The 26,663-nt window shown below is 43.9% G+C and overlaps 1 protein-coding gene across 3 annotated transcripts in view; it reads right to left on the bottom strand.

The window, feature by feature from the left end:
- Positions 1–26,663, bottom strand: part of TINF2 (TERF1 interacting nuclear factor 2) — a 767,662-nt gene that overhangs the window by 468,263 nt on the left and 272,736 nt on the right. For all 3 annotated transcript variants that reach the window (XM_044058404.1, XM_044058402.1, XM_044058403.1), the window contains one exon: positions 20,796–20,937. In XM_044058404.1, coding sequence (XP_043914339.1) covers positions 20,796–20,937 — 142 coding nt within the window. The remainder of the gene's footprint in view (positions 1–20,795; positions 20,938–26,663) is intronic.

Genomic DNA, 26,663 nt, shown 5'->3' with positions numbered 1-26,663 from the left:
TCTAAACTAAACTTTACTGTATTCCTGACTATCTAAGAGAATTATACTATTCCCTAAAAACTTACTTCATTAGAGCAAGGCAGATGTGAATGGTTCTTTTCAGGTCCAAGACATAATGCAGAATGCTCCATCTCACTAAGACTTCTCAAAATAAGATCTAAAATATTACTGTTGAGACAGCTTGCAGAATGACTATTTCTGGTCATCTGACTTCCAATTCTCATGCAAATCCCCATTTCTGAGGCTGGCAGTATATAGCCTCTACCTGTAAAAATACTCATACAAGGGCTTTTGCTCATATCTTTGACAGATGGAAGTCATAAAACAACTGCATTACACTTCATGCTTCCAAAGTAACAATCACCAATACAAAAAAAGTACAGTTTTGTACCTACCATAAATGTAGATGTTAGAGTGTTCACACTGCTGCAGTCATCACACTTGGGTTATCTGCAGTCAGGCGGTCCCGCAGTTGGCCTGAGTTCCAAAGTCTTGGTCCGGCGGTTGTGGTCGTTTCTTCCCTGACGTCAGTGCGACAGGGGTATAAAAAGAGGCAGCCAACGCCATTTTCTTCAGTTTTTCTTACTCCAGATGTCAGGTGCCCCCAAATAGGAAGGCAATACTTAATCCTAAGTAAAATGCATAAGTAGAAAACAATAGCTACAGCTGTAAGCAAATACACCATATAGAAATGCATCATACAGACTGTATAAAAAAGGGAGGTATAGATAAAACCCAGGTAAGAAGAGGGGATGGTGGGAGGGTAACCTGGACTGCAGCAGTGTGAACATTCTAACATCTACATTTATGGTAGGTACAAAACTGTACTATGTTCGTCGTGTTACACTGCTTCATCACACTTGGGTTGAATCCCAAAGCTAAGGCTGGGCGATTGGTACTAAACAGGGTTTGGAGAAGCTAGTAGGCCATGCAGAACTGCAGTGGCAAAGCCAGCTCTGGTTTTTGAGTATAGAGGTAAGTGGTAGTGCTTGGTGAAGGTGTGCACTGAACTCAAGTTGCAGCCTCAAAAATATCCTTGGTTGGTACCCCTCTGAGGAAGGCTGTTGATGTTGCTGTAGCCCTGGTGGAATGGGGCCTAATGTTACCAGGTACAGGTTTCCCATGGTGTGTGTAGCAGAAACGGATACAATGTCCTATACATTTTGAAATGATCTGTTTTGAGATGGCCTTTCCTTGTGATCCTGCAGCATAGGATACAAAAAGTTGGTCAGATTTTCTGAAAGCCTTAGTTTTATCCAAGTAGAAACGTAATTGCCTGTGAATGTCCAAAGAGTGTAGGAGCCTTTCCCCTTTATTCTGGGGGTTTGGATAAAAGGTGGGTAAATGAATGGTTTGGTTTAGAGCCACACTGGATACCACCTTTAGCATAAAGGAAGGGTTAGTTCCTAAAGAGACTGTCTTGATGAAAGGCTCCACTGCCATTAGGGCCTGTAGCTCTGAGACTCTTCGTGCTGGTTATTGCTAGCAGCAGGGCAGTTTTCCAGGATAAAAATTGTAAATCGGCAGAAAAAGCTGGTTCGAAAGGTGGTAGTGTAAGTTTTTCCAAAACAAAATTGAGGTCCCAAGTTGGTATTGGTGCTCTCCAGGGTGGTCTTATGTACTGTCTTAGTAATGTATGCAAAAATATAGGAGGATCAGTGTTGTAATGAGCTGAAATAGCTTAAGCGTGGATCTTAATAGATGAAAAGGAAAGGCCTTTGTGCAACATCTCAGTTAAATATTGCAGAATCTGAGGAATATTTGGGACTAGAGGATTTCAGCCTTTAGCCTGGTTCCAGGCGCAGAATCTTTTTCATTTGTCTGAGTAGGTTTTCCTGGTGCTGAGTCTCCTGGCCTCCAGAATGACATCCATAACAACTTTAGACAGAAGTGTTGACTGGTTGTTTAGTTAATCTGCCACGCAGCCAGATTTAAAGTCTTGAGCTGGCTGTGTAGAATCCGATTGTTTTGCTGAGTCAGCAGGTGAGGAATTTGAGGTAAATCCATGGAGGGCCTTGAGCCATGTTCCTTAATTAGAAGTTATGTACTCACCATAACGTTCCATCTGAGTAGGTGTATTCATTTGTCTGCAACCTGTGGGTTATGGATCCGATATCGCATCCGAACCGGCATGGTTTTCCAGCTATGGATCCAAGCTCTCAGCTCCTCCCCTCACCCATAATGCCCTGCTCTACCCTCATGACCTCAGATCGAGTTTGCCAAAGCAACAATACCCTACAAAGGGTAACAAAGAATATGCAGGAAACTGAAAGGCCAGGGGATAGAGAGTTGCAGACAATGAATACACCTCCCCAGATGGAACGTTATGGTGAGTACATAACTTCTAAATCTGAAGTAGGATATTCATTTGTCTGCAAACCTGGGACAGAGTCCCCAGCTACCTGAATCTTGGGCGCCATCATGGAAGGATATTCCGAGCACCGGAGCCAAAGGATGCTCTACCCTAGATGCAAGATCCAACTTATAGTGGGAAATAAATGTATGAGATGAAGCCCACGTGGCTGCTGCACAAATATCATCTAGAGGAATCCTAGCCTTGAAGGCTGCCGAGGTAGATACTGACCGGGTTGAATGGGCATGAACAGGCCTTCCTGACGCTTGATAAGCCAATAAAATGCACTGTGAAATCCAGCGGGACAGAGAAACTTTAGAAATTGGCTTGCCCAAATTGAATTTTGCAAAGGAAATAAACAGCTGGTCGGATTGCCTATGACCAGCTGTCCTGTTGAGATAAAATCTAAGTTGCCTGTGAACATCTAGTGAATGTAGCTTATATTCACCTTTGTTTTCATATTTAGGGAAGAAAACAGGGAGGTTAATGGATTGATTGATGTTTGCTTCAGAAGCGATTTTAGGAAGGAAGGACGGATTGGTCCTGAGGGAGACACGGTCCGGATGAAATACCAAGTAAGGAGGTTTAGCTGATAAAGCTTGAAGTTCAGAAACTCTCTTGGCTGATGTAATGGCTACCAAAAAGGCTGTCTTGTAGGACAAGAACTTAAGATCCACCGCAGAGTCGGCTCGAAGGGGAGCGGTCAAGGCCTGTAGGACCAAAGAAAGGTCCCAAGGAGGAACTGCTTGTTTTATAGGAGGCCTGAGAAGAAAAGTACCTTTAAGAAATGTTTTACACAATTTGGCTGACATAAGAGGATTAGAATCTTGACCAATGTGATAGTGAGAAATTGCCGCCAGTTGAACTTTGACTGTGGAACTGCTGGCACCATCATTAAAGAGAGAGGTTAGAAAATCAAGCACTACAGGGAGAGGAACCGTGAAGGGATTCAGGCCTTGCCGCCGCCCACACAGAGAAACGCTTCCATTTGCTTCGTAAACCTTTCTAGTGGATGGTTTATGAGCCGCCACCAAAATAGCCTTTACCGTGAAGAAATACCGAGTCCTTATCAAGAGTGGAACTGGAGCAGCCAAGCGGTCAGCTTCAGGTTGTCCAGGTTCGGAGGAGGAATGCAGGATGGATGGGATATCAGATCCGGATGGGATCTAGAATCCAAGGAGGATTCACCGAGTGAGACCTTAGGAAGGGGAACCAGATCTGTCGGGCCAGAATGGAGCAATGAGAATCATTCTGCAACCCACCCGAGAGGCTTTCTGAAGAACTTGCAGCATCAGAGGCAAGGGTGGATAGGCATACAGAAGACCGGTGGCCAAGCATGCACCAGAGCTGCCTTTGGGGTACCTCCGGGAGGAGGTATTAGAGCGAAAAACTGTCGCACTTGGTGTTTGAGGGAGAAGCAAAAGATCGCAAGAAGGGGTTCCCCACATATGCCCGCTACTTGACAATTGAGAGACCACTCGTAAGGGGTCAGAATGGTGCGACTGAGCTTGTCCGCTAGGATGTTGGACCGACTCGAATGCTGCTATGAGAAAGCGATTGGTGGAGATTGCCCATTCCCAAACTCTCATGGCTTCCCGACAAAGAGGGTAAGACCTTGTTCCCCTTGCTTGTTGATGTACCAGACAACAGACATGTTGTCCGATTGAATCGCAATTGTTCCCAAGGGAAGAAAGTCCTGAAGTGCTAGCAACGCTAAGAGCACTGCTCTCATCTCTAGAACATTGATATGCAGTAAGGTCTCTGAATCGCCCACGTGCCTTGGGACTGTCCGCCAGCAGTGCCCCCCCCCCCAGCGGGAGGCGTCCGTGGTCACCGTACCGTGGAGATCCGGGAATGGAGCCACCACAAGAGGGACCGCCTTGCTGATCGCTATGGGATGATGCATGGGGAGAGCAAGGTATGCCACTGTACTAAGAGAGCCCCACTGCAGAATTTGAGCCTGGCAAGAGGAAGAAGTGCTATAGCCGCCATGGACCCCCTAGCCCCCCTCAGGGACCAACTCCGTGGAACAGAACTTGAATGGAGAATGGCCCCACACCTGAGCTGCAGATTTAGAACTCTGTCCGCAGTGAGGAAGGCTCAAACTCCTGTGTGTCTAGTCTGGGCCCTGATGAAATCTAAGAGCTGTGTGGGCCAGGTTGGGACTTGTATTTATTGTAATGCCCAGAAATGGAGCAAGATGGAGAAAGGAGTCTCGCCAAGAGAAGTAGATGCCTTGTTGGGGCGGTGGGAGCCAGTCGTCCAGGTAGGGAAAGACCTGCACCCCTGAAGCCTCAGGTGGGCCGCTACCACTGCTAGTACTTTGGTGAACACCCTGGGGCTGTGGTGAGACCAAAGGGAAGGACCCGAACTGGTAGTGACTGGCTCCCAGCCGGAAGCGGAGAAACCTCCTGGCCATCAGGATGTGGTAGTCCTTGAGATCTATCGAGCACATCCAGTGATTTTCTCCCAGAAGGGGAGAATAGATTGCAGAGTGACCATTCGAATTTTTCTTTGGGGACTGCCAGATTCAAGAGAGAGAGGTCTAGGATTGGTCTTAGTTCCCCTGTCTTTTTGGCACTAAAAAGAATCTGGAGTAGAACCCTGATCCGATCTGGTCTGGGGAACGGGCTGGATGGCTCTTTTCTTTAGCAGATGGCCAATTTCGACCGGGTGGGACGCCTGGGAGGGACTTCAACTTTGGAAGGTGAAGGAAAGGATATCCGACATCCCTGGATATGATTTGGAGAACCCAGCGGTCCGATGTTATGGACTCCCATGCCGCTAGTGCCCCCCGAACCGACTGCCTCCAGAGTAGAGCAGTTCAGGGTTGCTGGGCCGCTCAGAGAAAGGTTCCTGGACCCAAAGTTTCTGGGAGCCCCTCTGCCTCTAGGGCGGCCTCCTTGTCCTCCTCTGCCACGGAAGGACTGGTTGTCCGGGCAGGCTGGGACTGCTGCGACTTCGAACCACATCTTCTTCTGACCCTTTTGGTTCCTAGAATAGGGCCTCTGGGGTGCAGAGGAAGCGATTCCGGCAGACAGCGCCTTCTTCGCCTTCTCGCTCTGGGTCAACGGTCTTGCCAAACAGAGCAGAACCATCTGAAGGGCTCAGAAAACAGATGACGGAGCCAGGCCTGACGCCCAGTGACCAGTCCTGTCCGAAGTATTTGTAACTGACCTAAGAGTGGCCATTTTGGTGGAGTGCAGAACTCTGTCCTCCTCCGAAATGGACTAGGGGGGGCAGCGCGATTCCTTAATAAGATCTCGCTGCATCCGAATAACATGTGCCAAATAGTTCAGCCCACTTCTGTACTCTAGAAGGAACATCCACCGCTTCCCCTCGGTCCATCATCCGAGACTCCTTGCTCGGTGGGTGGACTGAGGGACTCTCCTGAGCCAGTTCCCTCTTTGTGGCCCCTCTTGGCCATCAACATGGCATCTACAGGAGGCCCCTCACTCCGATGGGTCCTGTCGAGGCGGACTAAGGATCCTATCCGTCTTTTGGGGAATTGCTCCCACGGTGTCCGTTCCCCACGCGCCTGGTGGTAATAAGGTCCACCAGGGGTCGGCAGGGGGACACCCAAGAGGTAGACGGGGCGTTTTCAATGCCTCCAAGAAGACGGACTCGTCCGAGGAAGACTTGGGGCAGACCACCCCCTAATACGGAGTTTTTCATGATGTCTCCAAAGGAGACATCCTCGGGTGACCGTGGGAGCCTTCCCCTTCCTCCAAGTCCGTGTCTTCTGTGAGACTGGGAGTCAATGTGCCTCCCCTCTGGGGGCTGTCAGAGGAGTCCTCGCAGCAGCAATTTCTCCATAGGAGCAACTTGGCTGTCCCAGGGGCCGGATGGTGGAAGCCTGGCCCAGTGCAGAGGGTCCGAGACCTCAACAGAGCCCTCCACTACATCAAAGGCCGAGGGGGAGCCCACTCACCAAGGATCCGACAATCGGCCCTCGGATCCGATCGGAGCCGGGCGCCGCACTGGATCCGGCGAGCACTGATCCCCGGATCCGGCTCGGATCCAGGCTCCGAGATCGGGTCCGACGCACTCGAGGGCAGGGTCCCGGATAGCGGGTCGGAGAAGGAGCAATAGGCTTAAAAGGGTGTTGAGCTCCCCGGGGGGGGAGCAGAGCACTCCCATCTGCATCTGGGTCTGGATGAACCTTCTCATCATCCGTCCAGATCAGCATCAGAAAGGCTATGGGTAGATAGAGGCTACCGAGGTAGGCCTGGAGTGCCTCCTCGATAGCCTCGTGGTCTCCTCCTCCTCAGGACCCGTGAGAAGCACACAGGACCGGAGCCGAGAAGGAGGAGACCGGAGCCGGGAGAAGCCTGCTTGGCTGGCCGGGGGAACAGAGGTCTCGGCCCGCCGCCCTTGTGGTCCTCCCCCTCCGGTTAGCAGCATCCCTCTCCTCTCCAGAAGCGTGAGTTTGAGTCCCAGGAGCAGGAGGGGTGCCACAGGGGAACAACTGCAGGCACAGTAGTCCCCGAGGAGCGGAGGCGGAGCCGAGTCTGGCGGTAAAAGACCCGCCAAGACCAGCTTGGACCTCCGCGTTGAACCCTGCACAAATGGAACAACCAGATGTGAGGTGTTCAACCCCAAGACACTTAACACACCGAGGTGAGAGCTTATGGCCACACTAATATAGATTTAGGCTGGTCAGCCATAATCTATAATACCTAAAGTTACAGAAAGTAACTTAAACAACAAAAACACACAGGCCTACACACACACGGGAATAAAATTATTTACTTTAACTTAAAATAAACTCAAAATAGTCTATATTAAAGGGAAACCTAATACTTTCACACAAATTTAGTCAAAGAATCAAAAAATTTTCTATTTTTAAACAAGAAAAGAGTTCACTTAGCTGAGAGCTATGTACCCACATCCAGTTACCAGCGCGGCAAACAAGATCTGGGGTCATGAGGGTAGAGCAGGGCATTATGGGTGAGGGGAGGAGCTGAGAGCTTGGATCCATAGCTGGAAAACCATGCCGGTTCGGATCCGATATCGGATCCATAACCCACAGGTTGCAGACAAATGAATATCCTACTTCAGATCATTGGATACCAGTGTTGGCATGGCCAGTCTGGAGCAATGAGCATCATTTGTGGCCTCTCTAATCTGGCTTTCAGGAGCACCTTTGTCAAAAGAGGCAGTGGAGGAAAGGCATACACTGTTAATGTTTTCCAATTGAATGAGAGGGCATCCACTTTCCAAGCTAGTGCGTGGTGTGTCCTTGTGCAAAATTTCTGTAGTTGGAAGTTTTAGGGGGAGGCAAACAGATCTATTTCTGGACTCCCGCATTTTTGAGCTATCATTGTGAATACTTGTAGATCTAGTTTGCACTCGTGAGGATCCATGATATTTCTGCTTAGCTCGTCTGCCAATGTATTTTTCTTTCCTGGCAGGAATTGTGCTTGTAGTTGAACTTGGTGGGTAAGTACTGTGTTCCACTAAGTCATTGCTTGCCTGCATAGGGGGTAGGAATGTGTGCCCCCTTGTTTATGTACCACATCACTGTGGTGTTTTCAGTCTTTATTTGAAGTTGTCCCGGATGTAGTAGGTCCTTGAAAGCTGTTAGGGCATTTTGTACAGCTAGCATCTCTTTTTGATTGATGTGGAGTGATCTGCAGACCATTTGCCCTGAATACACTGTCCTGCCATGTGTGCTCCCCAGGTGTAATCAGATGCATCTATTGTTACTGATTGCCTGGCTGAGGGTAAGGTGAAAGGCTGACCCTTGTTGAGGTGATCTGCCTGAGCCCACTACAGAAATTCCTGTTGAAGGCAGGGAATAAGTGCTATTATTGTTTCCAAGCTGTGGTTGTGTCGAGTCCATACGCTGTTCAGGTACCATTGTAATTTCCTCATATGCAGTTTGGCATATGGTATTAGTATGCAAGATGCCATGAATCCCAAGGCCTGCAGAATTTTTCTTGCAGGGAGTTGGGTCTTTGTTGCCATCATTTTGAAGTATTAAGTCAGTTGTCCTTGCTTGTCTGGCGTGAGATAAGCCATCTGGGCCGGCACCCAGGAATATGTCATGTCTTGTGAGGGCACTAGTTTTGACTTCTTTTCGTTTACTGTGTACCCTAGGCAACTTAGTAGGTTTTTTACAAACGCCAGATGTTTTTAAAAGAGTGTCCTTGCTTTCTGCTTGGATAAGGCAGTCGTCCAGGTATGGATATATTTGAATTCCTCTTGTTTGCAGTATGCAATTACTGGTGCCAGGAATTTTGTGAAAACTCTGGGAGCAGTACATAAGCCAAAGGGCAGTGCAGAGAATTGGCAATGAGTTGAACCTGCTATAAGTGGGAGGTATCTCCTGCAATTTTGTTTGATAGGGACATGCAGGTATGCCTCCTTGAGGTCCAACATTACCAGCCAAGCCTTCTTGCCCAGCATGAGAAGAAGTTGCTGTAGTGTGAGCATCTTGAATTTGGGTACTTCCAGGTATGTGTTTAGAATTGAGAGGTCCAGAATGGGTCTCCAGGCTTTGTCCTTTCAGGGAACCAGAAAGAGCCTTGAATAAAATCCTTGTCCTTGCTCCAATGTAGGAACCTTTTGAATGGCTCTCATGTCAACGAGTGCTGCAATTTGTCTTTGAGCCTCTGTCCATTGATTTGGTGGCAGGTCTGGCATTCCTTTTATCCTTGGTAAAGTGTAAAAGTAGAACCTGTATCCTTGAGATACAATATTTAGGACCCATTTGTCTATTGTGATGATGTGCCAATTGCCTGCAAAAAGTGCAAGGTTTCCTCCCAAGGGATCTGCCAAGAGGAATTTGTTTGGCAGTCTGAGGGGTAAGTCATTGCGATTGTCTGAAAGTTTGAGACCTGTCTTCTCCTCCTTTCTGGGTTGTGGCCCCCCACTGTCGAGGCTTGTAAGAGCCTTGTGGCTGACCTCTGCCCCTTGGGCGTCTGTATTTGCCCCTCTGTGGTCTGTCAGAAGTTGGAAAGGACCAGTTTTTGGTTGGCCAATTCCTGCTGAAACGAGGGGGTTGAACCTCTAAGAAATCCTTGACAGTCTGCATAGATTTTGCCTTATCCTCCATTTTCTTTAAAACTTGTTCTGCTTTCACACCAAATAAAACATCCTGCTGTAAAGGTGCATCCAATAACTTTGCTTTAACATGTTCAGGTAAAGTTTGTTCTTTTAACCAAGCATGCCTACGAATGACAGACCCTGTTACTGCTGCTCTACAAGAAGCTTCCAATGAATCAAATCCACATTGCAAAGTATGTTTTCCCACTTGTTCTGCTGCATGCAACAAATCTTGCATTTCCTTGTAATCAGGCTGCTCTGTATGTGATCATTTTTTGTTTTAATTGAGACATCAAATATTGTTATTTCAATATGTGAAACTGGCAATTTAAGGCCCTCGTAGCTAGAGTAACTGAGGTATATACTTTCTTTTCCCATCTGTCTAGTGCTCTAGAATCCCTTTCAGAGGGTACAGGATTTTTAGCAATAGAGGCCTTAACCCCTTTGGGACCCTGGGAAATGGTTTCTGGGTCAGCAACAGGGCTTTTATATAGGAATTTGTGGGAGTCAGGGACTCTGTAGTTATCTGTCTGGTTTGCCTGGTGCAGGAGGTAATAAATCTGGGTTAAGGCTAGATTCTGAATAAACATCATCCACAATGTCATAGCAAGGGGTCTGTGCTGGGATAGTAAAAGGAACTCTGAGCCTTTTCTTGGAATCAGAGTAATCCTGGCCTTCCCAGTAGAAATGCTCCCTCATGGTATGTAAAGTTTCCCCAAAGGAGAAGTCTTCTGGGGGAAATGCTGAAGGAATAGACTCCTCAGCATCAGAGTCTTCATAAGGGGGAAAAAAGTATTCCTGTTCCTCAGAAAAATCTGAGGAAATGGAAACCTGCTCAGATGAAGCGTAGTCCTCCTCCTGTCTAGGCCTTTTGTCAGGAGGGGGATGGGAAGCCCTGTTTAGGGTAATTAAGTCTTCAGCCATCTTAAGCATCTGTTTCTTAGGCATGGGCCTTGTACTGGGGACTGCTGTACAGGCTTCCTTGCTTTTAAAGGAGTTTTCAGCTTTGCATAGGATTTTATAGTAAGTGCAGTTGGTCTGAAGACACCTTCAGCAACTGAAGGCCTTTCAACTACACCGGTATCCCCTTCAGCCATGGAGTTGGAAGGGCCTAAAGATAAGGCTCTGGAGGCCCAGCAATCTCCGCTTGGGAGTCTGATGCAACCTGGGGTTCTAAATCAGCGGTCGTCAGGGGCTGCGTAGGCACCTCACTGAAAACCGGAGAGCCGGCGACTGGCCTAGCAGAGGCCTTGGTGTCTGGTTTGGGTCTCTGCTGCCTGTCCTTATCTTTGCGCTTTTTATGCATTCCGGTCATCGGTTGCTCCGACAGCATGGTGTAGTTAAATTTTCTACCAAAATGACGGGCGAAATCAAACAGACGTTTAATAGTTAAGTTTGTTAAACCTAGCACAAAACAGACCACCTGTGACATCGTGGTCTGGGCCTAGGAAAGGAATACAATAAAAATGAAAATCCTTATGAGGTATTTGCTTCCCACAAGAAATGCAATTATTCACTTTTTCTGACATCGGTCTGAGGCAAGAAAAGATTCCCCAACGGGGTACCTAGCTTTATTGAAGACTTCGGTTTGAAATTTGATTTGAAAATCTCAGGAGTCGGCCGACCGGCACTTGCGAACTTGCTTCTGTTTCGGGCACCGCGCGGCAAGAAAGACTGAAGAAAATGGTGTCGGCTGCCTCTTTTATACCCCTGTCGCACTGACGTCAGGGAAGAAGCAACCGCAACAGACGCTGGACCAAGACTTTGGAACTCAGGCTGACTGCGGGACCACCTGACGGCAGATAACCCAAGTGTGATGACTGCAGCAGTGTAACACGATGAACATCTTCCTAGTACAGATAGTCTCTCTAGCTGCATTGAAAACTAGAGAGATAGCCTATTTATAGCATAGCCTATAAAGTGATTTAATTTCAAATATTTTTCTAATGTTTACTGGACTGAGGTTAACCCCATGTATTCCAGTTTCCACTGTTAAAATATATACATTTAAATAGTTACAATAGTGTATGTTGTTTGTCTTTCGGCTTTTTCCCGGTAAGGGGTCGCCACAGCGGAACTCCGGTCCACTGATTGGCAGTAGATTTTTACAAAACGCCGAGGTGCCAGCTCGACGCCCAACCTTCAACAAAGGCACGCCCATATACGCACGCATGTCTTTCAAACGCTACCCAACCGCGGAGAGGACATGCAGACTCCACACAGAAGGCACTCCCAAGCCAAGCAGAGAATCGAACAGGAGAACCCCTTGCTGTGAGGTAACAACGCTACCGCCATACCATCGCGGCATACCAGTTACAATAGTGTATGCACATTTCTGTTTTCTTCCAATAGGGCACACTGCAGATGCAAGTACCTTTTCAACACAAAGCAGTTAGACATACATGTGACATACAATTCTAATACATTTGTAACAAGCATCTTGTACAGATTAGTTTGATATTTGCAAATGGCATATAATTATTTACAAAATTCCAGCTAACTGTGCTGGCAGTACCTCCTTTTGTCACAACTCCATATTAAGTGTTAAATCAAAAATTGTAGTGCAATACTGTCATATTGGGGGGGGGGGGTATGCAAGTAGTGGGTGCTGGAAAAATGTAATGACCTGGGATAAGATAATCACAGCAACAAATATTACTACTTTTCTGAGGTGGACTAAATTAATATATTTTTTTTCTAATACTAACATTAATCTGATGAATAGCAGAGGTCATATGCATTAGGATGCAAGATGACCTCTATAGGATGACCGGATAAGTACCCATAGTGAAAACATCTTTGACAAAGTACAAGGCTTAAGTTAAAAGTATTGTCAAAAGGTTATGAAAAGTATACAATTTTATATAGATATATATACATTATATATTACACGCACACAAAAAAGTGGAATGTGATACTGTTTCTCATAATAGGGGATGTCCATGCAAACAGTGCACATTAGAAGAAAAATTATGCTATGCATAACACAACCACAGCTACACGTACCATATATTTGAGGTTTGATGCATTAACAGACAGTATTCTAACAGAGCCAAATACCTCAGGAGCAATATGTTGTGTTTTACAGAGCAAGGTGCCCTATACTTCCAGAAATTATTTGATAGGTATGCACACAAACAGCATAGAATGTAGAGAGCTGGAGTTGAGGAGTATTTGTAACAAGTAATGAAAAATTATATTATCCATATCTACATTAAGAAATGGAGTGCAATAATGCCATATTTGAGATAACATATGCAAACAGTGGGAGTTACTTAAAATTTGACATTAAGCGATGGTGGGTAATGCAAAGGCATACAGCAAGATAAATGTGTAAAAAAGCAGTTAATATTAACAAAGATATAAAAATACAACTAATATGAAGGCTGTGTGACCTATAGGCAAACAAAACTGCCATTTTATACACAACACTGAAACACAATTTTGCCACTTATATGCCATCTAATACAGTTTTATAGATTAATATTGCCATTTTGAAATGCTGTGGCAACAGGAAATACATAATTTTAATTTATTATACAGTATAACAAAGCAGTCCTTTCCTTTCATACATCAATGAAAAAGATGAATTATACCATTCATGACTTTGGCCTACCTTGTACGCTTGCAGAAATGTTGCTGTTTGACCATACTACTACTAATTTTTGGCAAATAGAATACAATAGACCTTTCCTTAATTTCCAAACAAATTCAGTCCAGTGACACCAAATAGTATCAGACATTTACCACCTAACAAATTTTGTATTTTACATTTTTGCAACTCTCACTGTATGAGATGTATTAAAATTTAGACTTTGTGCACCAAGTTTCTTGGCTTAACACATTTCGGGACAAAAATGCAGTAATTAGCCTCCTGCTTTTCACGACTGCTTGAGTTAACAAGGGAAAAAGAGACTGCACACAACTATTCTGATCTTCAAGCCTACAAAAACATTCAGGAGGAACAAAGGATAGAGCTCCAAAAACCCATTTTGGGCATCAAAAGCAACACTAAAAAAACTTGGCTCATTCTTATTTCAAAACCAGTTTTAAGGTCATGAAGTCCAGAAGTTGTAAGACAACAGAGTTTGGCCAAATGGAAACTTTCTGGGGCTCACATGGCAAGCCCAGAAAAGCTGCAACTTAAAGTACAGCCAAAGGTAACAAGCCCCCTTACCCAGTGTGTCAGGACTCCACAGTGCAGCCAGGGTTTACAGTCTCTCCTGTTTTTAGATGGGTAAGGAACAGATGCCAGTCTTCCCAAAAATAAAACAAACCTATTCCAAGCAGTAGGCTTGCAGGTTATGAAAAGGAGGGGAGGAGAAGTAAGCAGTACTAAGAGTTGTGTTAGGGACTTACCATTCAAATATATTCACTACTGGAGAAGTATTCACTTTTGGGATGTCTGATGCAAAATTCCCACCTTTTAGAACTTAGCACACTTCCTCCTTTAGGCCAGGTGGGCCCCTCCTACCTCGACATCAGCAAATATGTAATGTGGCACAGATGCCTGTCAGTGTCCTATGTGGCTCCTCCTCCACTAGCAGCTGCTAGAAACCTATAGAGAACTACTCTTCCCCATTTATGGTAATCTAATAAGGAATTTTTCAGCCATCCTAAAAACTCTTCCATGCAGTAAACCACCACACCAAACACTGTTCTATGGGAAAAGCCAGAAGACTGAGGTAATATCCTCATGGTTAGAGTCTAAAAATGTAATTTCAGTCGGAGCAATGTTAAAAATGTTTTCTCCCTACAGGTTCTTGGTACTGGCAAAGGTTAAAGCAGACTTATGTTAGTCAGGGGGAGAAAGTGCAGTTTGGGTAGGAACTTAAAATAGTTGTAGATATTAAAAGTACATTAATGTTGCAGTTCTAAGCAACAGGATAGCTTGCCTATAAGGAAGCAGCGCTATACCTTCCCATATTGTCTATATGGCTCCCTCCCACTCAGGAGTCCATGTTGCTGGTAAAGAGGGGTACTAAACACTATTTGCATCCTCCTACTCATGGCTGCACATGTAGGCTGTACCAAAATGAACATACCACCCAGACAAGGCAGCCCACCTATGAGACCCAATCCCACACTATGGGGTTTATGCAAGTTAAAACGAGGATGACTGGTTGGGAAATGAGAGGGATGGTGGAGGCCAAGACAGTATAGGGTTATCTATCCTAATCTCAGGAAGCAAAAGACTGAGACAGAATGGTGGGAGAACAGTGAATGTACTCTTAACATCTATAATTATGGTACGTTCCTAACAGCAGTACTATGTTCATTATACTATTCATTTCTACAGTCATACTACTAAAGCACTGGACCAGCTGGACTGTCTCCGAAAGCAGACCTTGCATGATAGCAACCAAATTTTATCCTGGTCCTGGACACACAATCCATGTCGATGTCTTGAGAAGATGTGGTCTGACTGCCAAGCAGCTGCTTCTAAAATAGATGGAGTACTAACCCCTCTGTGGGAGGTTACTGTGGATGCTGAGAATTTAATTGAAATTCACTTTTACATGCCACAGCACTGGCATTCCATGGACAGAGCAATAATGGGCATGGTGAGCATGCCGTTCGTTTTTGATTTAACCCTATACCATCTCAGTTGTCTACACACATCAAGAGCATGGAGTGTTATTTCACCCTTTCTCTGTTCACAAAAACACAAACAGGGAGGTGAATGGCCTAATTCAAGGAAATCTTGGTCACTACTTTTGACATAAATGAAGGATTGATGTGAAAGGAGACACACTCCTTGTGAAAAATCGAAACGGATTCCTTGCACTTAACTGCCTACAGTTTTTGGATTCTAAAAATAGCATTTTCTAAGATAAGTACTTGACGAAGCCAAGGAAGCTGTTCCAAAGGAAGCCAAGGTTACCGCCTATAAAAGAGAGATGAGATACCATGGTTGGGTAAATGCCACCTCCGGACAGTCGAAGACACAATCCATTTAGAACCTGCTTTACAGGTAGCTGAGAATACAAAGGACAATCAGGAAGTAGGCAGGCTGAGAACAAAACACAATCCTTTAAAGATGTGCAATACAAGCCTGTTGTGATAATGTTTCCAGAAAATTCAGGAGTAGCACTCAGGCTGCTATTGCTAAAAGTCAGAATCTTTCATTTTGTTAGGTATGCCATCAGTTTTGCCATCAGTTTTCCCTAGCTTCTCTCATATTTACCAGTCTCAGAAAACATGCACCTGGGAGAAATGAGCGCTAGGTCATACAAACTGTGAACCATAGACAGTCATGCTCGGGTACATCAGGAATTCTTTTTTCGGGGTCAACAGATTCCCACTCTGAAGCAACAGTGTTGGCTCAAACTTTGTTAGACTTAGCAGGGAGAACCAATGTAGCCTGGGCCAAAAGGAAGCCATCAGTATGAATTCTGGATCTCCTCTCTGATTTTCAGCAATACCAGGAGGATCACATGCACAGGAAAGAAAGCGTGCAGAAGCAGATCTGTCCATTTGATGCAGAAGAAATTATTCTCTAGAATGCTGGAGCTGATGCCTTACAGTGCAACATTCTCAGCTGCTGGCTTTGAGCAAGCAAGAAAGTCTACTTCTGGCACAACCCATTTATTGGTCAAATCCAGTAAGACTTCTCTGTACAGCAGCCATTCATGCAAGTCTACATGGGATCTGCTCATCCCACATGTGCTAAGGAGTCAGGCCTGACCCTTGGGGAAGCCCTCCCATGCTTGCACAGTCTGCATAGGCTGGATGTGTTGGTTACCCTCCCTCCCATTTGGTGGTAGCGTTGTCGCCTCACAGTAAGATGCTGTCCGGGTTCAATTCTCAGCTAGAGCGTCTTCTACGTGGAGACATGCGTGAATGGGCGTACCTTCGCTGAAGGTTGTGCATCAGGGCTGGTAACTCGGCACGTAAAAATTGACTACCAATCATGACCCCTAACTGGGAAAAGCTGAAAGACATCAACCACAGAAGTGTGAAATTGTCAGAATTTGGAGGATGCCATATGCCTATTGTTTTGGAATGCTTTGACTTTTAAGAAACCTTCTAAAGGAATATGCAGGTAGGTATCCTTTTGGTCCAGTGTGACCAAGAACAGAGAGAAAAGACACAGGAATAAGAATTTGAAGGTCAGCATTTAGAACTTGCTTAGTCCTGAAAGGTTTAAATGGGGTCTATGTGCCTTTTTTGGGCATTTAGAAAAGCCTAGAGCAAAGCAAAATCCAGACTTTTCTTCTTTCTGGTTCTCTCTCTCTCTATGGCATCCTGGAAAAGCAGATCCTTCAGCAGAGGGGTGACCAAGGTCACTTGATCTTTTGGTAAGGAGTGGGGGAAGACTCCCATAAACTTTGCTCTGCTTTGAAATTGTATTTTATGTCTTTAACCTGGGAAGGTCCATTATTTACTGGTCCTGAGTAATGATTTCCATTCTCTCAAATGTTTCTAAGTACTCTCCTATCCTTCCCAGGAAGGCAGAGAAGAAATTATCTTCTAAGGTTTGCTTTCTGGCAGGTTTGGATGGGCTTTTTTGAAAAGGAGGCAGTCTGTTTAGTGACCCCTTCTCCTTGATGCATTTGTCTACATCTTGCTTGGGATAGAGGGAGAGCCAAGACTTCGGGGCAAATCCTGTGGAATGTGGGTGCCTGAAGTAAAAAAAATGCCAGACTAATTTCATGTTTTTGCTTTCTTCCATTCCCCCTCCCCCCAGCATGAGGTCCAGATAGGAGTTCCTTCTACCTTATCAGGTAGAAGCTGTGTCCTCAGTCAAGTCTACAAAGACAAAACCCTGTGTTGCTGCTGCACTGTATGAATTACCCACTGCATTCATAGCCCACTTTTTGGAGTGCTTTGCAACTTGCGAAGACTGCTCCTTACCTGCAATTCCCTCTGCCTTGGACCTCACCTTATTCAGCAGAGATCGCCGATAATTAAGCATCTGGGTCTGTCAGTTTAATGTTCTAAAGGCCAGGGTAGCAGGGGTATAGGCTTTCTTCCCAAAGTAGTCACATATTCTACTCTCCCGGTTAGAAATGGAGTTCCCGGATGCAGTTGGATTAGCCATTTGATTCTTGTAAAGGAACTTGAGGATATCCTTGATCTGATAGGAATGGACAGACTTTCTGGTAAACAGGGAAAGCAAACCAGTTCTGGAGATGCACTAGTGAGTGCATTCTCTACAATACTTGAGTGGCAGCACAGCTAAAACCTTTGGCAGGCCCTACATTGTTTCTGGGCCTCACAGTATTCTTTGGACTCTCACTGGAACTCTACCTTCATCTTATGAAAGATACCTCCAAATGACAGATCTTCTGGTGGCGAGGCAGAGGACAGGGTTTTCTGAACGACATATTGGGGACAGCTGACCCCACATATGCCAGCTCATTTGCATTTGGGTATCAGAATATACCATAAGTGATTATTCCATCCTTCTCTCTTAGAAGGAATCCCTGGCATCTCGTGGATTTTCAGACCTGGCTGGATGGACTTTAAGATGATTAAGGTGCTGAACCAACTGGAACAAATCCTGTTAAGAAGCCTAGGACATGAGTTGGGCTTAGGATCGATTCAGCCTGGTCATCAGCACCTAAGCCCCCCCCCCCCCCATGAGAGCAACCTTTGGAGTCTCTGGTCATAGGGGGGAAGCAAGAGATTTTACTTGGCCTCTGGGAACCTCCTCTTGGCAAAGTGAATACCAAGCTTCCCCTTGCTAGCCAAACTAGGTGCCGTCATCCAGAGTCCTCAAATCTCATGACAGCTGGCACGTTGATGGCTTTGATCCAGGTGGTCACCAGTGGAATCAAATGTTTGGTGGCCGACAGAGCTGGTTCACCAAAGGCCATGTCCAAACAAAAACACAACTGGATAAGTGCCTTACTTAGTTCTGTGTTGCTGGATCTAGGGAAGCTGATAGCATCACTTGAACTTTCTCAGTTTTCTCCTTCTCCTGTTGCTTTTTTGAATATTTATGCTTCTGAGGAAAATTATCAGAGGATTTGGTTGATGCAGGCAACAAAACTTTTGGGAGCTGTACACCGCCAGATTTTGTTCTCATTTTGATTAGTCAGGGTGAACCTAGCATAGTCAAAACAGTCATCCTCCGGGATAAGGGAAAAAGCATCAAATGCAATAATTTACATGGTACAGGCCTGCCACATCACTCTATCTAGTTACTTCAGTATCAAATTCAGTGTCAAACACTGATAGTACTATCACAGATTTAAAAATAAAAAAGTTGACTGACAACCCTTACAAAGCATGTAACCATTCGAGCTCTGTGGCACAAAAGCTCTAAAGATAGCCAACAAATGACCCTCTACCACCAACATCTTATCTGTTTGGGAAGGAGCTGGGCAAAGCTGCTGCAGCAGGTACAGCTTTTGGAAGTCAAATATCCTGCTGATGGTGATTATAACAGTGAACAGCATAAGCAGAGTCTTTTAAAAGATATAGTAAAATGGCTTCTTGGACTAAAACAAATTTTGGGCCAAAGTAGTCAACAACTGGCACAGGCAGCATAAGACTGGACAAACGTGAAAATGATAAAACCTCTTATCGGTGGCTAGTTTGTGTGTCTTCAAAATAATATTCTCTAGATCTGCCTCAAATTTGAGAGTTCCTAAGGTCTCTGCTGAAGGCAACGACAGTGGTGACAATTTGATTTTATTAAGCTGAAGCACCACTGGTTGGATGACACCTCAGTAAGTACTGCTGCCTCAGTGCTTGGGGTCCTCCAATGAGGATCGTGGCCTGGGTACATTCTGAGGCAAGTGTGCATGTCCTCCACATGACTTTTCCCAGGGTGTTCTGGTCCCAACAATGGCAATTCTCCAACTTGCTCACATGGTGTGTGTGCATATCCCCCATAACAGACTGCCATCCCTTCCAGGATTAGATTTTCTGCCAAGTCTGCCCCCCCCCCCCCCCCCCGCCATCCTGAACTTAAGTAGGTAATAAATAAAATGCAAATGAAGGAATGATGCATAGGTGTCAGTGATTCCTCGCTAGGTAATTTAATGACTGGATCTGAGATCACTGCCCATGAGTTGTCAAAGCAAATGCACTCCTCTAACCTGAAGACTAAACTTGTCACTTTGCACTTCTCACTTAGCAAGCTTTAACTCTAAGAACAGCTCTAAATATGTAGAAAGACAGGAAGAGTGTATACAGCTTCTCATTCAATGAGATTACTTTTTAAACATTTTAATGCAGGCGTCTTACTGAATATTTACTAAATACTGCAAGACTCAAGTTTATACTTAGCACCTGGTGTGGTAATCTTTAGATGCAATCTATCTGCCAAAAGCAGGCGACTTATTTATTCGGAAAAGTACCTACTACATATGAAATCAGGATGATTATCCTCTTGTTTATTCTGAAAATAAACATGGGCAGATAGGAGTCAACTATACAGTAAATACTCTGGTGAGATATGAACAGGCCAGTAGCATTCAAATAAGGCCAGTAGCATTCAAATAGCAAGAAGAACTGAAACATGCATGTTGGTGCTTGATTCACAATGGAATCAAGAAACATGCATGGTAATTGCTGGATTCACAAGCAAGTCTTAAAACATACATGTTAATGCTGGGCTCAAGAGGGAGTCTTGAAGTGTGCATGTTAATGCTGGATTCACAAGGGAGTCTCACATCACCTGCTTACTTTTGCAGGTACGAAACTAGCAATACTGTTTGCAGGCAAAAAAATAAAAGGCACAGCTTGGAAAACACAGCTTGACCAAAAGGTATCATGCAAGAATCGCTAGTAAGTAAACCCTTTAGGACCAGAGAAAAAAGTTAAAAGAAATGCAGTGTTGGTCCACTAACAGAACACACAGGCAATAGAACACAGATGTGACAGAATACCTTTTACTGGACTAACACAGGTTTTGCAATTACTTGAGCTTTTGAGCTACCTCAAGCCCTACATCAAAGACTTAAGTTACTGACGTTAAATACAGTGCTTAGAACACATCAAAAACTACAAGCCCTTTAGCAGAAGGAGGGGGGGTTAAACGTGAATGTCACAACCTAGAGTTACACCGGACTCTCTTAGAAAAGATAAGGTGAAGTTCTCCCAGTTAGAAAACCACCCTCTCAAATTTTGTAAGTGGAAAAGCAGTTGACAGCATGCAGTTAGAAGTATCCAAGTCTGTGTGTACTGATATGATGAAAGCAGTCAGTCCACCAAGATGAAAGTCCTTAAGGACTTGTACACCAGTGTGTGCTGCACTGTTTTACTACTTGAAATGCACTACATTCTTGATGTGCTGACTAAGTACTCAATTTACAAGTTAAAGCTCAATACCTCCTTAAAAATAATTCAGCAACTCACTTCAGAAAATGAAAGCAAAACTTTATTAAATGCCAAAATCCGAACAGCTACAGAGAAACAGTTTAAAAAGTGGACATACCTGGGGTCTTTAAATGACCCAACTCTCGGAAATACTGGAACAACTTTGGCAAACTCTGTGCAAGTGGCTGCACTAAGAGATGAGACATTAGTTTTGAGGATTCAGGAGATGAAGGTTCAATAGAAGATGCTGTCTCTAGTAGCTGTAAACAAAGATTTAAATGGATGTCATCACAATTAACTCCATCCAAGAAATACAGTGCCTCTACAACACCCTTCCTGCAGTTTCTAAACAAATGAAACAACCTTCTGCAAGAAAAATCTGTCTACAGTTTACACTACACCTGCGACATTTATCAACTGCATCCTGTTCAATAATCAGTGTAATTATACAGTCTCAAACATGCCTTGAGCTACTAAACAGACATGACATGCAACACTAACCTAAAACAACCATTTAAGTCAGAACAGTCTCTCACCTGGAAACATAATGCAGTATGCTCAGAAGCAAAGCCACTTCAATTTGTCCCAGAAAACTTAGGCTGATAGGAATTATGCGAGAAACTCGCATAACAGTAAAATCTCTGATACAGTAGAATTCCTAGCATATAAAAATTAGCTGCAGGCAGCTCCAGAGGCACACCGGTAGATGCCAGCCTAAACATAATGATGCACGACTTCATCTCAAATGCTAAATAAAAAGTTAACACCTTGGGTTATCTCCCACTCTTTATGGGTGAGTAATAGTCTAGGCCTCAATGAGGCAAGCACCTTCCTCTCAATCATGGAAAAGGTGCATTTTAGCAAGTCTTTACTGCAACACCCTACCCTCATGTGCAAGGATAAAAGTAAAGGTAATAGGAGGACTAATTATTTCTCTTGACTCCTGTCCCACTCTCACAAATATCCACAGGATTAACCTGTATATAAAAGTAAAGTGTGTGTGTGTGTGTGTGTGTGTGGGGGGGGGGGGGGGTGTACTGCAACACTGACTATGTGAGCATCTACTGTAGAAGCGAGTACTCAAAACCATTCTACATTCTTTGCTGCCATGGGATTTCCGTCATAAGGGAAGACTCCCAGAGCTACATAGGGAACAGAGAGATGGAAAAGTCCAGTTTTGTCAAGCCCCCTTAGATCTCTTTTTAGATAGTTGCCCCACACCATGTGTGACAAACTGAAATGCTGCCAGCCCAGCTAGATGGAATTTTGTAAATAATTATACAGTGGCTATACAAAGTATACACATCCCTGTTAAAATACCAAATTTTTGTGATATAAAAAAGGAGACCACAATAAATTTCAAAACTTTTCCCACCTTTAATGTGACCTATAACCTGTAAATTTCAATTGAAAAACAAAAATCCGTTAAGGGAAAAATTATAAAAAACATACAATTAGCTGGTTGCATAAGTGTGCACACCCTTAAACTAACACTTAGTTGAAGCACCTTTTGATTCAATTACAACATTCAATCTACTTGGGTAGGAGTTTATCAGCCTTCCACATCTTGACTTAGCAATATTTGCCCACTCTTCCTTGCAGAAGTGCTCCAAATCTGAAAGACTTTGAGGGCATCTCTTCTGCACAGCACTCTGCAGGTCACCCCTCAGATTTTCTACTGGATTCAAGTCTGGGCTCTGGCTGGGCCATTCCAAAACTAATTTTCTTCTGGTGAAGCAATTCTTTTGTTGAGTTGGATGCATGCTTGGGGTCATTGTCATGTTGAAAGGTGAAATTCCTCTTCAGCTTTCTAGCAGATGCCTGAAGGTTTTGGGCCAAACGTGACTGGTATTTGGAACTGCTATAATTCCCTCCACCTTGATTAAAAGCCCCAGTTCCAGCTGAAGAAAAGCAACCCCCAAAGATGATATTGCCACCACCATGCTTCACCGCGGGGATGGTGCTCTTTTGATGGGAAGTGTTTTTGCACATACGTACCTTTTGGAATTGTGGCCAAAAAGTTCAGCCTTGGTCTCAGACCATAACGCATTTTCCCACATGCTTTTGGGAGACTATGTATTGTTCTGCAAATTTTAGCTGGGCCTGGATGTTGTGTGTAAGGAAAGGCTTCCATCTTGCAACCCTACCTCATAGTCCAGACATCTAGAGAATACAGGAGATTGTTGTCGCATGTAGTACACAACCAATACCTGCCAGAAATTCCTGCAGCTTCTTCAGGGTTGATGTAGGTCTCTTGGCAGCCTCCCTGGCCAGTTTTCATCTTGTATTTTCATCAATTTTAGAGGGATGTCCAGTTCTTTGCAATGTCACTGTTGTCCCATATTTTCTCTACTTTTTGATGATCGTCTTTACAGTGTTCCATGGTATAATTCAATGCTATGGAAGTTTTTTTGTACCCTTCTCCTGACAGATACCTTTCAGCAATGAGAGCCCTTTGTAAGCTCTCTGTGAACCATGGCTTTTGCTGTAGCAGGCAACTTGAGTACAGGTCAGAAAAATCCTACTAGGACAGCTGAACTTTATTTGGGGTTAATCAAGAGTCTAATTGACGGCAGGTGTGTACCCAAGAAAACTGAATGATGTAATTAAATCAAAAGGTGCTTCAACAAAGTATTAGTTTAAGGGTGTGCACACTTATGCAACCAACTTATTGCACGTTTTTTATATTTTTCCCCTAACAGATTTGATTTTCAATTGAACTGTACAGGTTATAGATCACATTAAAGGTGGGAAGTTTTGAAATGATTTATTGTGGTGTTTTTTATATCATAAAAACCTGGCATTTTAGCAGCAGTGTGTACACTTTTTATATCCACTGTATGTCACTTGAAAATATTAATATGACATAGAATTGTGACACTGCCAGCCCAGTTATCGGGAATTTTTGTAAATAATGTCATTTGTGAATATTAATATGATCCATAGGCTTGTCATACAAATGTAAGATAACTATATATTATGTAGATATTAAACAACTGATGCAGAAGTGCGTGTTGGAACTGTATGTTATGTACTGAGCTACAAGAACGCAACCACAGCTGACCTACTGGAAAAGAACAGAAATGCATATAAATTATACGAATAGCAGAAAGTTGCAACATACAGATTTAACTTGCAAAACTTCAAGAAAATAAGTTAAGTGTTTTACGATGTGCTATAAAAGTTAGTTTCAAGGCAGCAAGGAGACAGGATGTCTAGAGCTAGGAGTTTCTTTCTATTGTTTTGAAACAAATAATTACTAGGTTTAAAATGTAGAAGTGTTCAACTGTTTTAAGACTTCCAATTATAGGCAAACTTCTGAGATATGCGCACTTCTCACACAGATGCTAAAAATTCTGTTTGTATCTGTTAACCTGGAAAATGAAGGCAGGTGATAGTGATGTCATCCAGCTGAACCAGCAGTAAAGTTTTGATATTAATTTCGGAACGCTCTCAGAGACTGGGCATTTTGTATTGGTCTTTGGACCTTGACACATCCATCTTCAGCACTTCTGCCTTGCTAAGAGCCATTAACTAGGGCAGGGGTCTGCAACCTGTGGCTCCTCCACCCCTCTGCAGTGGCTCCCTGTAGCTTTGAAAAATAATGGCCATTCTGCCGCATGACATACACACAGGCGCGAGCGCACATGCACACTGTGAGCAATCAAATGACAGGATTTTAAATGCTGCTCTTATGAACTTAAACTGGATAGAATAACATGCTTTCTGTTAACATGCAATTTCCATACACATACATACACACTCGCAGGCATACATACACACCTCTCAACTGTACAGATTTTTGCAGAATGTCCTAATTTTTGCCTCATATTTTTGTCTTTTTCATAAAATTCTGATTTTCTGGCAAATCTTTGACAAATCATTGAGGGCTAAAGTCAGAAAATATAGAAATACATTTGAGTTTCAAACTTCATACACCAGAAAATTCATGCAAATGTAAACCCGTTAACATTTTAAGTTTGTAAGAATATTTAAAAAGGGTCTTTATTTTTGTACCTTTGTTCCCCCAACTATTTACGGCTTTGTCTGGATTTCTTGCTCTAAGAGGTTCAGAGGTAGTCACCCACACACCCACCGAGCAATCAAACGAGTCCAGTAGAAATCCCAACAAAGGAACAAAATCAGGGATGTATTTTAAATATTGCTTTTATAAACAATTTATATATGGTATAATAATTATATATAAAACTTAATACACTTATCTTCATTTTAGGGGTCAAATAGGTTGTGGCTCCAGCTGAATTTCATTTGGTGGGAGAGGGGCCAAAAATGGCTCTTTTGATAGTGAAGGTTGCAGACCCCTGAACCAAGGAAAAGTATCTTTTAGATATAGATAGGAATACAGTAAAGATTAGTTTAGAGGTTTCCTGCATTTGAGACTGTCCTGCAATGTTTTAAAATATTTCCTGTGATTCTGAATTCTGTAGTCACTGTGCTGAGTTATTAAATATAGTCTTGTTCTTTTATTAATTATTAAACATAGTTAAACCTTTTAATTATGGCTGGTTTGTTTAGAGACATTTAAGCTCTGAGTACTTGCATACGTATTTGGTGACACTGTATGAGACGTTCCTAAATAGCCTTGACAGTCTTGGTCACACTTACCATTTGGAGAATAGTAACATTACACAGTAGAATTTGTCACCCTTTGTAAGGGCCTTATAGTAGCTGATAAAGAGCTGGTTGGTGAGTGTGTGATAACTACCTTATAGCCTGGGCAGAAGGGGTCATAGCTAGTAAACTTGTGCCAGCCTTTCCCAGGAGTGTGTGCCTGTATATAAATCACATCTCTTATGTGTGTGTGTCAGCTACTTGGACAGGGACACAAAGCACTGGTTGGACAGATGGTGCTGGAGGTTTTGGCTTGACTGCTCGGCTGAGATCTTAACCCTATAGCTGTGCCAGTGGAAAGTCTTATTGGAGATCTGGAAAAAGGAGAAACCAGCCCCAGACTGATTGTGATCTCTGTGTGCTCTTAAGGGAAATTGCACTTTAGTGTGTACTTGTAATCCTCCCAGTGTGCATGTCCCTCACTGGTGCTAGTGGTGAGGACTGAGGTTCCTTGATTAATGGGCCAGTGCAGGGGCATCACACCATGTTCTAGTTGTGGACAGCAGATTAAGTTTGTAATGTTTGAAAATGTGTGGACCAAGGACCAGGCAAGCTGCCTTGCTAATGCCTGTGGAGAGATGCACATGAACAAAATGGTTAATGTAGTAGCTGCCCTAATGCAGTGAGCGTAATCTTTCCTTGAACAGCACTCTCATGTTTCTCATGGTGTTGGCTAGTGACTTGGAAAAGGTTTGCTTAGACGGTGTTTTGCTCTTTCTTTGAGTGAAGGCCACAATAAACTGCTTGCCAAACAGAATGACTTGGCCTTGTTCAGAGGAAATATTAGTTATCTGTAAACATCCAGAAAATAACAAGATCAACCTTATTCTAGGGCTGAGGAAAACTGGATATTAAATTAAGGGAGATTCCAGACACCAGTTTAGGCATAAAAATTCATTCCGACAGTACATGGCTCCTCTCACATTATGGCTTGTAGTATTGATACTTTATCTGCTATGATCACCAAAAGGCAAAGATACTTAAGCAGGAAACCACAAGTTCGAAAAGGTCCAAGGTCATTTTCTCAAGGAAAAAAGTCAGATTCCAAGGTGGAGGAGTGCCTTTGGGTAGCCTGAAGTGAACAACTCCCCTCACATGGCTTGACAAGCACGTTTTTTTTCCACTACAGGTTGCTGTCTTGAAATGCATGCCAAGAAAAATAAGATGGCCCTGATGAAAACAAATCAGAAACAAGACAGAAGTACAGTTGTGCAGGTAAACCTACCATGACAGTAAACAAATAGATCACGGTGGCAGTATCTAAGCAATATGGGTTACCTTGCCCAGGACTGATAACCTGCTACCTTCTAAAGTTTAAGGCTGCCAGCCTGAAGCATACCCCAACCACTTGAAC

This window comes from Protopterus annectens, chromosome 16.part0, assembly GCF_019279795.1.
Source record: "Protopterus annectens isolate FY-2018-M chromosome 16.part0, PAN1.0, whole genome shotgun sequence".
NCBI classification, from domain to species: domain Eukaryota; kingdom Metazoa; phylum Chordata; order Ceratodontiformes; family Protopteridae; genus Protopterus; species Protopterus annectens.
Note: the sequence above shows the minus strand (reverse complement) of the source record. Positions and strands in the feature narration are given on the sequence as shown.